Source organism: Ips typographus, linkage group LG16, assembly GCF_016097725.1.
Source record: "Ips typographus isolate SLU linkage group LG16, UJ_Ityp_2.0, whole genome shotgun sequence".
Classification (NCBI taxonomy): domain Eukaryota; kingdom Metazoa; phylum Arthropoda; class Insecta; order Coleoptera; family Curculionidae; genus Ips; species Ips typographus.
Window position 1 is genome coordinate 6,161,333 of NC_138437.1, and position 14,864 is coordinate 6,176,196.

Sequence of the window (14,864 nt, forward strand, 5' to 3'; positions counted from 1 at the left end):
AGACCAAGAAACTTGTTCATTCCAAGGGCGCACAATGACTCACCCTCAACAAAAATCTCCTGCAATGAGCATCCAAAATGTAGGATCTTGGTCTTACTGATATTTAATGACAGTAAGTTGGAATTGCACCAAATGTTTGATTATGGAGAGGTCCCCATCAAAGAATGGTCGCGTCATCAGCGAAAACAGTGAATTGTCCGTTAATAGGGAGCGAAACAATATCATTGATGTATATCAAGAACAGCAAAGGTCCAAGAACAGAGCCCTGAGGGACACCCGAAGTTAACATTAACTCTCCAGAACCATGGCCCCCGATGAAGACCTCCTGGCTCCGGCCGGACAAGAAAGAGCGAAACCACAACAAAGAAGCGGCTCGGAAGCCATAAGCTTCAAGCTTCCAAAGCAAGATCTGGTGGTCTACGCAGTCAAACGCCTTCGACAAGTCGCAAAATACCGCGGCCGAAATATCGCCGGAGTTCATGCGACCATACAGATCCTGAAGAAAAGAAAAAAAGAGGAATGTCCTGAGCCCTCTTAAGATATGATGGGAAAACTGTCTTAGAAAAGGATGCGCTGATTGCATCGGCGAGAACAGATAAAAGGTCAGGCAGCGCAGAAACAACCCTCATAGAAATCCTATCAAATCCGGCACAATTTGACAGTCTAAATGTCAGTACGTCAGCAAGGTAAGATCTAGGGTCGCTGGAGCCCGAGGGAATGTCCCCAGCGAGGGCAGCCGCCACCCCGCAGTAAAATGAGTTGAACTCATGTGAACGATATTCCAGGCTTCTCTGGACCTATTGCTAGATTTGTTCAGCCTAGATGAAAAGTATAATTGTTTCGCCAGACGAATTGTGATACGAAAGATCATACGATATTTATTAAAGTAGGCTGAAAGTAGGGTAAAACTTTAAGCTATAAGCCAGAGGCCATTCAAAACTTTATAACACCCCTAAAAGTCCTTTAAATTTGACAAAGGTCTCTAAGAAGGTCCTATATTTCTTTGACTTTCTAACAAGGTGTACGATTTCTTTAAAAATTGTCAGATGCCTGTAGAATCGTTTTGAAAATTTGAGTGGTCTCCAAAGTCATTCTGGAACTGCCAAAGGTCTTTAGATACCACTGAAGACCTCCCAAAAGTTTTCAAGATTTTTCTTAAATTAGCAGAGGCTCCTAGAATCATTTAGGAAGTGCCAGAGGTCTCTAAACGTATATCAGAAACACATCAATGACATTTGACGGCAACGAACATCAAAGATTGCAGCTATATAAATAAACCTGACGATAACTGATTTTTTGATTGCTTTTAGTTAACAATTTTTTTTTTACTACTCTGTATATACTGAGTAACTTTTGGATTCTGTTCTCGAATGAAAATCTGATTCAGTTATAAGAGTATGAAACGAAAACCTTCGAAAGTGTGGGCACACCCTGTATAGATATTTAACGATTTACGAATTTTCCTGATAAACTGTAATTCAAGTTGTTTCGTTTTTAATGTAATTAATTATAGGGAGACGACGAGCGCGACTTTTGTAATTAATTTTGCTTTTTAGGTTATTTCGAGAAGTTTTCCGTCATTTAATGAGTTTTAACGGGAATATTACAGTTTCCGTTTCGATAAAGCTTTTAAAGTATTAAATGTCTCCCTATTTGTCAGTTGTCAAAAGGGTGTTGTTTCAGATGTTCTGAATTTTCCTCTGTTCTAGTTCTCGTTTAGTACATAGGCGAAAGAGGAATTTGGAATTGTTTTTGGAACTTTTACGATATTAAAATTTGTATTTCTACTTACCAATCCAAACTAGGAGTAAATCTGAATTTTGCGTGGTCAAGTTGAAAGGAAAAAAGGTATCTATACTCATGTAATTTTGTAAAGTTTAATTGAAATTCTTTTAACAAAGTTACAATCCATTGTAGTAAAATGTTACAACAGCTCAGGATACGATACAAAACTGCATTACTAAAATGTGGTGTTGGAATGCCACAGAAACGTAAATACAGTTGTTTCCATGTCATTTCAAAGAAATACATATTCTAACTGTGACTATCAATGACAAACAGATTGTCAGTTTTACATGTAATATTATTGAATTAACATTTTGGTTTTGAGATAATGGAAAAGTCCTTAATTTACATAACAATCGAACAAGATAGTCTTTACCTATAGATATTTTTGAAAGATTTACACTTTAAAACTTTATACATTTTAGTTTCATCACATACGTTGTTAAGAGAGATAGATCACACGAATATGTGTGTGCGAGAGTTAATGCTTAAAAGTAGTGACTAGTCTAATACTGGCTTAAACTGTAAATTTATCTGATGACGATAAGTAACCTGATGCAAATAATACGTTCCTAGTGATTTGAAAGTGAATATCGTAAACCAATCTTTTTCCTTCGAAATATATCACCAAAAGCGATCAATTAGACAACTTTAATAAGGGTCAACCTGGTGCCAGAATGGCTGTTAATATAAAACGGAAATGCATTCGATTAAGGGGAGCCCATTATTGGGGGCATTATTGCCTTAATTTCCGAAGCCATTACGGCACTGTCTATTTTATAACGTACTGCTTTCGTTATATCGATCCTTTAAGTGGATTAGGATAGTTGGAACCAGACTTAAATTTATACTCTTTTCTATTGTCATTTGTGGTAGTGACAGAAAATGATTTAGTAGCATTTTTTATCAAGGAAATGTGGAAGCTTACGTTCGTTCAGAATCCTAAAAGAATAAGATTATATTATCTACATTATAAGGCGACAATAAAATGTATAACAAAACACAAGCAACAAATGACTTAAGTTTGATTGAATTTTATTAAAGTAAAATTAATGAGTTAAATGGCTAGATTAGAATCAGGATATGACTATTTGCATCAGGTTGTTGGATATTTCAGTACCCATATTTTATAATATACAGGTTAACGGAACATTACCAACCTAAACGACAATTTTGAGCAGCAGTCTGTCACTGACCGTTCAGAGGCCATAAAATACGGGTGGTTTTCCTAAAATAATCCTTACTATACTTTGATTGATTTCAGGCCAACCATCTTGAACAAAAAATCGATAAATAAATCCTAGTATTATTGATATCAACCATAAACATTCTACATCGCTAAATCCTATTCCTACGTTAAATGTAGTTCATAATAGTGTTAACAATTCATTTTGAAAGAACCTTACATTTTGAAAAGTTAGTATTGCTTATTATTTACAAAAGTCAGTATTGTAAAAAGTGTTTACCAACTTATGATTTATAATGGGTTTGTTAGTTAGCGTAGTAATTAACACTTTTTACACTTACCTCAAATGAAATGACACATATTAGAGAACGACCATGTTTATATTGAATACGATGTACTCAAATTACTTTTGTTTCTAGTCCTGAACGACAAAGTCATATACTCACACCTCTCATAATTTCCAGCACTTAGTGTTCTAGTAAGTTCTAGTAAATGTTAAAAAATGATTACATTATAATATTTTATATTCAAATAAAATTGCATGCTGTGGAAGATCATTACCAGATTTGAGATGTCAGAAAGTATAGCAGATACAGAAAAGGTTAAATGGGAAAAATTTCCTTCAAATTAGCTTAGACTTCAAATTAGTGATCGGTTTTGATTTTTCCTGTGACAACCATGTTGTATTACTAATTTTTTGTGGTAAATCCATTTAGGCAAGCAAAATATGTGAAGACAATTTGAACCATAATAACTTGTTTTAAAAGACTTACAACAAACAGTTAAAACTAAAGATAAGCTTGACATGACATCTTCTTTGTCTTAAAAAAAAAGTCAAAAGAAGAAAAAAGGTAATTTTCCATGATAATATCATCCCATTAGACCCCAGAAACAAAATTAATAGATCTAATCTGAATGTTTTGGGTTTTTAGGAATGTGTCCATTAATGCCTGATGCGTCTTGCTTTACTCCAATGCGGCATTTCGAAGCACTGTTGCCACTCTAACTTTCACCCCAGATAAAAAGGGTTTTCAGAAAATCCCGCACGAGTGCCCGATTTTTACAAATATATTCAATTCATTTACTACAAAGAGCATTAGCAAAGTGGGTTTTATATTTAAATTTTAAACGTACGATTACCCAACCATGAACCGGTTTTACTGTACTAAATCCATACAAAATTAAGTACAGTTTAGTGATGATTTCAACGACCAAAATACGTATTTACACGAAAAACTCCCTGAGCACCAGCACGAATTTTAAAAGACAATCAAGATTTTTGCCTCGTATCAAATGGAGGACAACATACCGCAAATTATCTACTCTTGTTTTAAGATAATAAACAGTTTGTAAAGCAATATCTAGCACAAAGCGATAAAGATAAAACCCTTTTCAGCCGAGAAAAATCATTCGATTGGTAAATGAAACCAAGCTATAAAATGTTGCTTTTTATACTCAATTGGGTACAATGACCACTGACCTGTTTTCTCTGCTCGTATTGCCAATTTTCCTTTGCTGGAGATCAATTTTGAAGACAGGTCATACACAAATATTGCTTTCGGGCCACTGAAATTCTTAAAGTAACGACAAGATGTAGAACGACATCTATTCGTTTACATTAAAAGTATCTTGCGATTGCTAGTCTGTGATTTGAAGCGTAAAAATATTTACAGCACGTCGTTTGCATATGTTTGTGCCCATATTCTAGCTTTTTTATTTATCAGGTCAGGAGATTTTTATCGGTTATTCAAATAATAATTTTATAATAAAAAAGCCTATCCAGTTTAAGGATTTTATTCCAGACTAGAAAATCGTAGATATAATTATTGTGATTTACCCGTTCATATCACACATTTCCTATTTTAATCAAATTCTGAATATCAACCCCAACATAACACCGGCGTTACACTTCAATTTAAACTTTTCTTTGTTATTACAACCCCTTTTGAATCCCCCTTTTTGCATACAATTTTCAAGCAATTTTCGTACGAAAACGTTGAGAATTATTGTTTTGTCCTCGCCCCTCGTATAATTGCGGAATTGTTGAATAAAATTATACTTAATTTTGCTTGAGATTTTTATTTAAAATATTTTGTATCGTTTATTATAATCCATGTTCCTCATATTTTAGTTTCCTTTTCAGTAAACTGTTGTGAGGCTAATAAATAATATAATTATGCAATTTTCAGTTTTAATGTTTATGCACAAATACGTATTTCTGAATTTTATAGCAAAAAACCAAACAGAGACGGGCACGAAAAAAATAAGATCATCACAGTTGGTTACATTATGAAAATTAACTTTGTACAGCTGAAGTACCTACTTGAATTTACATTTAGAATACTGAATAAGCATTATACTTGAAATTTACGTTTAAACTTGACCTTCACTATTTTGTTCGTTAATTAATTACAACGAGATGAAGGTCCTATCTTTTATGAAATCCACTAAAATTCCTTTCAAAACCAGAATATCAGATACCCAAGGTCAATTATACGGTTCCAGCAAATATCACATGCACAAGGTCAATTATATTTAATGAGAGAAATTGCAATTAGATAAATGACTACATGGATATGATAACTCACATGTAGCTACGATATACGCAGATTTCAATTAAAAGCAGTTTTGGTGTAATTAGAGCTAGTGCCTAGTTCTACATCCTATTTTATATTACGAAAACGAATTTTGTTGAAAGTTAATTGAGGAATATATGCCGATAATGACTATTATGTTTTACGTTGTATCTTGTTGTTGGTCTGGTAAACATTTGCATTATTGATTTGAGCATAAATGGTCGATTTAGGAAATTGTGATGTTAATTTGAGTTATGACGTTGTCGTTCTGGGAAGCTCCGTACATGTCCATAATCACGAAGCGGTTAGATGTCCCAGTACACGATAGCAGACTAACCCAATAACTTTTTATATCACAGAATGATTGTGTTATTACAGTTCTAGTAACTTCGGATAAAAATATCTTTTAACTATAACAAACCACAACTAGTTGTTCAGTTGGAATTAGTACAAGTTAAATTGACTGACCTAATGCCAATATCCGGTGCGTATGTAACGAGAGATTGAAACGCCCTTGTCAGACATAATTATTGCACTTCAGAACAAAATTTTGATAATTTCATTTATCAATAATTCGAGAGCTAAGAGCCTCCCAGTTTATTGCAATTGCTATCCTTCACACTATATGTATGTGTATATATATAATGTCTGTATATACAAAGTCTAACTCTGAACCATGTCATACAATCAACAACAATACAAATCATCACATTGATTCACCTAGTAAATCGTTATCACTTTTTTGAGGTCAGTTTATTTGTTTAACGAGTCGCGTGGTTAATATAACTCATTATTTAACCAGTTAAATAATAAGTTACGCACATTTTTCTAAGCTTTGAGTTGTATGCCACGGCAATCAAGTACTATCAGATAGCAAGGAGCACTTAAATATAATAATAAATTTATATCTTAGGAAATATATCGCAAAACACCTAATCAGAGATCTAGTTAAAACTATTTTAAGATATAGTAACTGTACTTACATGCAAGAACACTTCACTTTTATCTACCAGCTAGCTAAGAAAATAAGATATAGATTAGCAGTTTTTAATAATGTCAACCTAATTAGCCATATTTTTTTATAAATCATCTGAAAAAGTTTTTACATTCGTATTGTCATGGCAAACAGTATTTTAGAATATTTTGGTTTTTACCAACTCTAGAAACAGAAAATTGAATCTCTAATAATGTGTGACAAAAATCAGAGAAACCATTTTAACACTCTATAAGTTGTTTTAGTGAAATATTAAAATAAACGAAGGTTTTTGAAGCAATTAGATAAACAGTGCTCTTAAATAAATCGTATAATAACAAAATTTTTCCAAGGTAGAATCATCGAAATGTCCTAATATACCTCCGGGTCTAGTACTTACGGTGATATTCTAAAATACATTCTCGGGTTTCGCTTGTTTAAAACGTACTATTAGTAGTAATATTTAATAAGCTCTATTTTAAATATATTCGTCATCCAGTATCGATTCTAATAAGTAGCAAACTTTATAACGTTAAGAAATTTTGAGGACTTCTGAAAAGTTAAAATTGGTGACTCGTAATACATATATTACCCTATAATTGAATATTACTAGACCGAGCTAACATTTCGTAAGAAGCTATTTGTATTTACACACAACTACAAAGTGAAGTCACGTGCACGATTAGAAAAATAAAATTATAAATCGACTATTTGTACTTTAAGATATTTTTAATTTGCTGATGTTTTTGTCATAAAAGCTCAGAACACCGCTGATTATCAACTTAAGTTGGAATTACTGTTACCCTGTTGTTTTGATAATGATAGAAATGTCTGGAAGAAGTCCTAATTTTTGTTAGTAGTCAAGAAGACGTGGAAGAGCTTTATTCAAGAATCCCTTTTAGTACATTGTTGGCACTGCATAGTAGACTTTACGTTTTGTATCGGGAGAATGCAGTTCGATTGTGCAGTTAATTCCACAAATTTCAATACATGAACGCTTTAGATTTATGATCTGGATTGACTTAGTTGGATCGAACGATCTGAACACAGTAAAACAGTAATCCAGACTATAGGGCTTTATTAATAAGTGAACAATTCTTAGATTGTATTCAAGGTAAGTTCACTTACAAAAGACAAATTTGTGATAAAAACTAATAAAAGGATCTCTAGTTGCAAAGAATTCAGCAAATCAAAAGAAAGTCTTATCACGTTTTTGCGTATATAAATGGGTTAAGTCTCAATCTGATTACATTTAATTCTCCAAAAACTCCGTACGTATAGGCTTGCAAAACTATGATCTAGACTACATAAATTAACAAATGATATAAAATGTCACACAAAACCTTTTGTGTCTATTGATATTTAAAATTGATTCCATTAGTTGCCTAAAATCCAACTAGTCAATTCTAGCAAAACAAGATTTAATAGTTAACTACTCAATCGGATTAGGGATCCGCGATACAAACGTAGTCGTTCATAATAGATGAAATCAGTTCTGGTGTAGGCATAATGAACTAAGATTTCGTGGTATATCTTGCTTTTTACGAAAAATCAGCGCTAAAAATAATTCTGGCAATTGAAAGAAATTGGCAGTTAAGTTTTGAGAAGTCCCGTTAATAACACTTTACATCGCTAACTAGACTTAGGAATGAACCGCCTTAAAGAACCGCTGCGTAAAAGCCGGAATCGCAATATCGACGCAGAGTAGCAGAACCGCGTCGCTTGGGATAAGATTTAGCTTTAGAGGGACGGGTAGCTACGGCTACGAAACGATTATGTGCGGTGCTGAGAATAACACTGCTAACGTGGCGATTATGGTGAATAACGTGAATATTATAAGGCACAGTCTATCGACTACCATGGCAGCGTACTGCCAGTCCCTCGTTATGCTGTGAGCTTCATCTTCTTTCCGCATTTGATCGGTTATAAAACGAATTTCTTTAAGTATCATTGCTAATTCATATTCTTGACTCACTAAGTTGCTTTGTGACGACACTATTCCTTGTTCTTGCAGTCTAGGTCCACTTCCGTTGCTTCCCTCCTCATTGCTTCTGGAACACAGTGTTTAGTTAGTTTTATCCCGTATAAACAAAAAATTAAAATACAATAGTATCGCAAGAGTGTTTAATAATGTATGTACATGGAGATAGTAAAAAACATCAAAGATACAAGGTTGATTAAATAGAAGAAAATTTGTGTATTGTTCTGCACATATTTGAAAACAAAAACATATTTTACTAATTCCAAAAGTTACTACAGAAAATCCTGTAAAGTAATTAATAGTCAATAAATTGTTCCAGTTGTTACACCACTAACTGGAAAAGATCATTTAAGTGTCCAGATACAAATTCTGTATTTTTATTAATGATCCAGGTTAACAATAAAAGCATCCGGCAAAACAAAAATGAAAATAATAAAACCTGAGTAATCTGATTTAGTTCTCGTCGCTTGTCGCTGTCAAAGACAATTTAGACAGAGACAAATTAGTTTGCCTCTTCCCAGTAATTGTGTTGAAATTGCTTTATCTTTATGTATGCCATTTACTACTTATGCACCTGTTTCTAAAGTAATATTAGAACGGAAAGTTGCTACTTCAGTTAAAGCAATATCATCATTCATTGTTAATGCCATGTATAATATTATCAACAATGAACTAATTATTTAAAAAGTCCAACCAATCATGTTATTGCAAGTTAATCTTCGAATTTAATGCATCTCACAGATTACCCTCGAACACTAATTGTATGAACATTCCATAGCACTTGCTTGATTAAGCTTAATAACGCTGAACATAATGAAATAACTAGGAATTAGGTTCAATCAGGGCTCATGACAAATTCTGCAACAGATATTTAGATGCCTGATTGATAACAGAACAGTTTGGAAAGACAACAAGTAAACAATAAAATAACAAATTATAATGCGGATCGGGAGTGTAATACCTATAAAACCAGTTAGTCCATTCGTCAATGTACACATGCGCCCGTACATTTGCTCTTTTAATTGAAATCAATCACTGGCAAATTTATTAACACGGTGACAATAAACGTTCGATAAAGAATCATTTTAATGTTTACAATTGGGGACCGGGGACGTCAATCACTACTGGTGTCGAAATATAAATGAGTCTTGTAAATGCTCTGCTAAAAGCTATCGATATATTTAACGGAAATCGTATTTTTTATATTTTTCTAGAGTAAAAGGAACATAATTCGTGGTCATTTGCAATTAGATCGATTGCTTTAGACTGAGTGTACAATGGTGGAATTATTTGCAAGAAATTTTGATAGGTATATTAACTGGCAACGTAATAGGATTATATAACGACTTCCAATCGCATTACTGAGGATATCTATTACGGCACACGTGATAGTCCGGTCCATTTATCGGCGTTAATTTCAAATCCTGTCGATATTTCATCGACCTACATAAGAATTTTTCAAAGTGTCCCGAATAACTGTCAACTCATGCAAAAACGTCAATTCATCTTTAAAATAGACTCTAACACAGAACGTATACAACAGTTCATTGAATACCAAGCGGAAGTTGCTACGCGGATTTATTGATTTGCTAATCCTATTAAAACTTTATCGTATAATCCAAGTTTAAACTGTTATTTCAAATTGGCTCGCTTGAAACTCGCAAATTAAAAATTTGTGGGTTTTTTGCCAGTTTTTTAGAATTGATACCTATTAGTTCTAGAGTAAAATTAGGTAGATTCTCTCTACCTAATTAGGAAAACTTTTCGTTTACTCCAAAGGCTAAAAATGCTTTACGATTAATTATGCTGCCGTTAAATTATCTTACATTCCAAGCAACCCTTTAATGAACAGAAAGTTTTTGCATCAATCAGCGTTTCAGACCATAAAAAACTTCAACTTGTTAACTTTGTGGTTTATGTCTAGCAAGGTTCTAACCTCTTATTAAGTATTGATAATTAAACAAATATTGGTGGTGGTTGGACATGAATGTATATAAAATAAATCCATAAGCAACAAGTTAGGTTTCTGCTCAATTTCATAATTTTAACAAGAGTAATGTCACCGGCAACATTTCTTATCGATTTTATCATTAGCAATAAGTGCGAAACTTTTTATTGGCTATTAGAAAGGGAGAAAAACCAAAGCTACTGTTTTCGATGTCTGTAACAAATCGTTGTTCCTACACGAGATAATATAAAATAAATGTTTTCACTGAGGTAGAAACGAGAAGTGATTTTTATACGCTACAATTGAACATTTACAAACGTCAATTATGTTCACTTAATTGAAACTACTACCTGAACATACAGATTCCTCTCGATTTATTCGTTAATTAACTTTTTGCTCTAGAACGCCTGTAATAGGGCTAATGGAAATATTTGCAACACTGCGACCGTTCAATGTAACGAAATATTAAATGTACGTGACTACAGCTTAGAACCAAAAATGTATCACGACCTGACTGCATACTAAACGTGTAAAGTTTTACGCAAATTTGAATTTGTAATATTCAACGCGTCGATTTGGCGCACTAACACGAAAAATATGCTTTAGAAAGCAAACGGTGGAAACTTTATATTATATTACGTTCTTAAATTTACGCACGCCTTTTCATGATATATCAACGTTATCAACGGAATCTTTTAAGCTGAGAAATACTATCAGATAGTTTGTAATGAACGTGAGGACTTTTAGCTCTAGTATTACGATATCTGGAGAAACTTTATCGATTAACGATAATAAAAACTAAACAGTCAAAACAGCTAAATTTTTAACGCTAAAGCTTGGTTGTACATTAGTGCCTTAAATTGGAGTAGAACAAAGCTGAGCTTTAGTCAAAACTCAGCTCAATATGAGTATTCTCTACATCATAAGCTTAATATAGGAAAACTGGATAACAGTTTTGTTTTGACGCAGATCAATCATTCATCATTCCATTTTAATATTTCTATGTACATCATTTTAAAGAGAGAAAATAACCACATTTGAAAAAATTCTGCCAGGTTAGTTTCTGCCTTTCAAGTGAAATTCTCATCAGTCACGAAATCCAAACAATGCAATCATTTTGTCCTTTATCCTTGCTGGTAATCACTACTAAGGAACTAAAGATAAGGTTCTGTGACCTACAATAAAGCGCGGTCAACCTATTTAGAGGTATAACTTAGCAGTGTAATTAAAAGCAATTTATAATGTCTTTGTTTCAAAATCCGTAATTTATCACAAGCGAACTGGACAAGGGAAAATCAACTTCCTGGAAGTGTACTTTACCTCAAAGTCACTGAAGTTTACGAAGTTGGGCCTTGGTAGTGCTTTGAGAGATTTTTAAGTGTTATTTTAACTAAACTTATCTTGGAAACAGTGGTTTTAAACGCTTGTTTCTTTCGAACCACCACTTAAGCATAACTTTTGCAACTTTTTCCCGACTTTTTTTCTGATTAAGCTTTCCTCAAGTTAGACATATGTTTTAAATCACATTACCAACTAATATCAGTGACGGTCCATTAACTAAAGAGCATTTATTTAAAGCTACAACTTCCGAAAGTTGGCGATGAAAAGAAATCCAGATCGGTCTGTTCGAATTTAGCTCAGACGGTTTATTCGGTAAAACGGCGATTTATATTTTGCTAGATAAAGACTTAGGTTTATTTATTGGTTCAACGCTGAAAGAAATAGCTTACTTTTTCGATGTGGATGAAATATAATTTAGCTTTATCATATCAGTGAAATTGGCCTTTTTCTTATATTCCTTTGTACTTCAATTTTATAAGAAATATAAAAAAAGTAAAATAATTAATTAGATTTTCATTTAGTACAGTATACAGTCTATGCAGTAATTTGATTCGAACGTTTTTGTAATGAGACGTTTTCATAGCAAGAGTCACAAATTTGAAAACTCCTATCCCACATGGTTTTATGTAATAACTTGTACTGAACCCAGAAGAAACCAAAATATAAGTTTACTTTTAGTTTCTACCTTTATAAATCAATTTTAAATTAGTTTCGAAAAAATCTAGACATAAAATTTGTGGAATCATCAGAGTAATCACTTATCATAACTTGCCTGAGAATGGAAATATGTTGTAGCTACATTCACAAGCAAATTAGGGTGTACAAAGTGACAAACTATAAAGAAACTCTTATAAACTCATCGCCAAATGATAACTCTGAAAGAAAGTTATTAACCTGAATAAAATTGACCTGAAACTAAGAATCGGGGAACAAAAAGGCAGAATGATAAATCGTTTACTGGTAGAATCGAAAGAATTTATTGGATCCAGGAGACAGTTCATTAATAACTATTTGCATATCAGCACATTTAAAAAGATAGATGAATGGACTATGCTTAAATCCTTACTTTTTTGAAGAGCCGACGACGGAAAAATATGTCAACCAGTGATGTACGATAATCTTAGCGTCAAAGAATTCAATTTGATATTTACTTCCAGTTATAAGAAATGTGATTCATCATAGGGTATACTACGTAGACGGAGTTTTTGTGTTCTGCAAGGAGGATATAATCTAAGCATTTGGTAAACTAAGCCCGTAACTCTTAAAATTTTCAATGATATTGAACCAACCTTCAGAATAAAATACGACGCGTTATACTGAGGAGACTACTACTGAAAATATTTAAATTTATTTCTAACATTACCGCCTAACGGAAATCGTAGATTCGAATTCTGATTAAAACTAACAAGTTGTTATTTCGGATAGGGCGGGGCAAGAAAAATCATTAAGACGGAAAAGCGTACGGCTACATGAATAAAACGCGGAACTTAATGAGGGTTTAGAGAAAGAAAGCCTTTTCATTACGACGACTCTTCCTCCTTAGTAAATACACAATGTATATTTGGTTGCAAATTAAAAGTTTCCTGTCGCTGTTATCCCTTTTTATGTAGGTCGAGACGTTTTTTGTTGCTCTAATATTAGAGCCTGAAATTTAATTTACAAGTCGCTTTGCAGTACAGTGGGTGCTTTTACCAATTTATTTATAGGATGTCAAAAGTGTCATATCCCCAATCAGATAATTCCCCAGTCCCCTTCATGGCTATGTAGAGGCTCATTTTTATAATCCTATTTTATTGGGTTTTGAAAATCCCTGAGGTCGCAGGAGCGAGCCCTGCATATATCCGAGGCTTACGGTAGGTTTATCCTTTGACACCCCAAAATTAGAAAATCGCGTTTTGATTTCCTTTGGTCGCCCCAGAATCCCGTTTGTAACACTACCACACAATAGAAAATATTTTGATTGATGAAACGTTTGAATGGAACACAACGTAATATTCTACTAGAAGGAGGATGGTTATTGATTTACCTTAGAGCTTTATTACAGGTCTCGTTGGATGCCTTAAAATTATTAAGCCTTTCGCATATAGATAGGGGATTGAACTGGATAAGTCCCCTAAGGTGTTCGTTACAGCGCGGAAGTAATAGTTTTATTTCTGGAGGTTGAAGTATTGATTTCGAGCACCCTAGAGGTGAAAAATGCTGGCTGAAGTGTTAAAAACCCGAACTGTAAAAGGCAAAAAGTAACTTCGCCAATAAAGTATCGCTAAAGCGTGGAAAATGTGACTGAGAAATAAGTTCAACATAAATATTTTTCTGCTCTTGACATGCATTTTGATTTTCTAGTGATAAGATATGTTGGTTCTGTAAGCAAATTTTCACTCAAGTGAGTTTTTCCGATATATTATTAAAAAAATTCAGAGAAAATGATGGATTGATATAAATTGTTACTGTAACAAATACTCGATCATTCAAACTAATAACTAGACCGTCGAACGCTTAACTGAACTAAACAGCTTCAGGATGACAAAGTAACGTACATCGATCAACCACAAGAGCCAATCTCAAGGCCAATCTCGTCGTAAAATCTTTTACCAGACCCTTTCATAAACTATTCTTATAATATACAGGGTGGTCCAGTTTTAAATGTCAATAATTCACCAATCCATAGCCAATTAAAAAATAAGTTGACATTCATTATGTCATTTTCCTGAAAAGTGCTTCCTAATGAAAATACAGTCCTTCCAATTTCTGTTTAAAAAATCGATTTTTTTGCCATAACAGACCGTTAGAGCAATATAGATCAAATTTGGAACAAGCACTTTATTACGGTCAAAGACCCAAAACTAACCTAACCCAACTTAAAAATTGTCTTGGAAACGGAAAATTCACTTAAGAAGTTTAAAAAATATTATTGTAGCCAGTTTTCATGAAGTGACGTCAGAGGCTTAAATTTTGCATTTGAAGTAAGTTTTCATAATTTGAAGACAAATTTCCAATATTTTAGTCTTGAAAATAGTCTTAGATGCAGGACATTGACATTAGATTCATGAAATTTGTCTTGAAAACTAACTTTT

At 33.2% G+C, this 14,864-nt stretch overlaps 2 protein-coding genes across 3 annotated transcripts in view; both read right to left on the reverse strand.

Annotated features, from left to right (window-relative positions):
- The window catches only part of nAChRbeta1 (nicotinic acetylcholine receptor beta1), a 34,623-nt gene extending 26,370 nt beyond the window's left edge, over window positions 1–8,253 (reverse strand). The window contains exon 1 of the mRNA XM_081994606.1: window positions 4,452–8,253. The gene's annotated coding sequence lies outside the window, so the exon portion shown is untranslated. The remainder of the gene's footprint in view (window positions 1–4,451) is intronic.
- Window positions 1,864–14,864, reverse strand: part of LOC145739181 (neuronal acetylcholine receptor subunit alpha-7-like) — a 61,580-nt gene continuing 48,579 nt past the window's right edge. The window contains exon 9 of one of the 2 annotated variants that reach the window (XM_081994603.1): window positions 1,864–8,568. In XM_081994603.1, coding sequence (XP_081850729.1) covers window positions 8,283–8,568 — 286 coding nt within the window. In that variant the 3' untranslated portion in view covers window positions 1,864–8,282. Of the gene's footprint in view, window positions 8,572–14,864 lie in introns of both variants that reach the window. The other variant, XM_081994602.1, reaches the window with a different exon arrangement.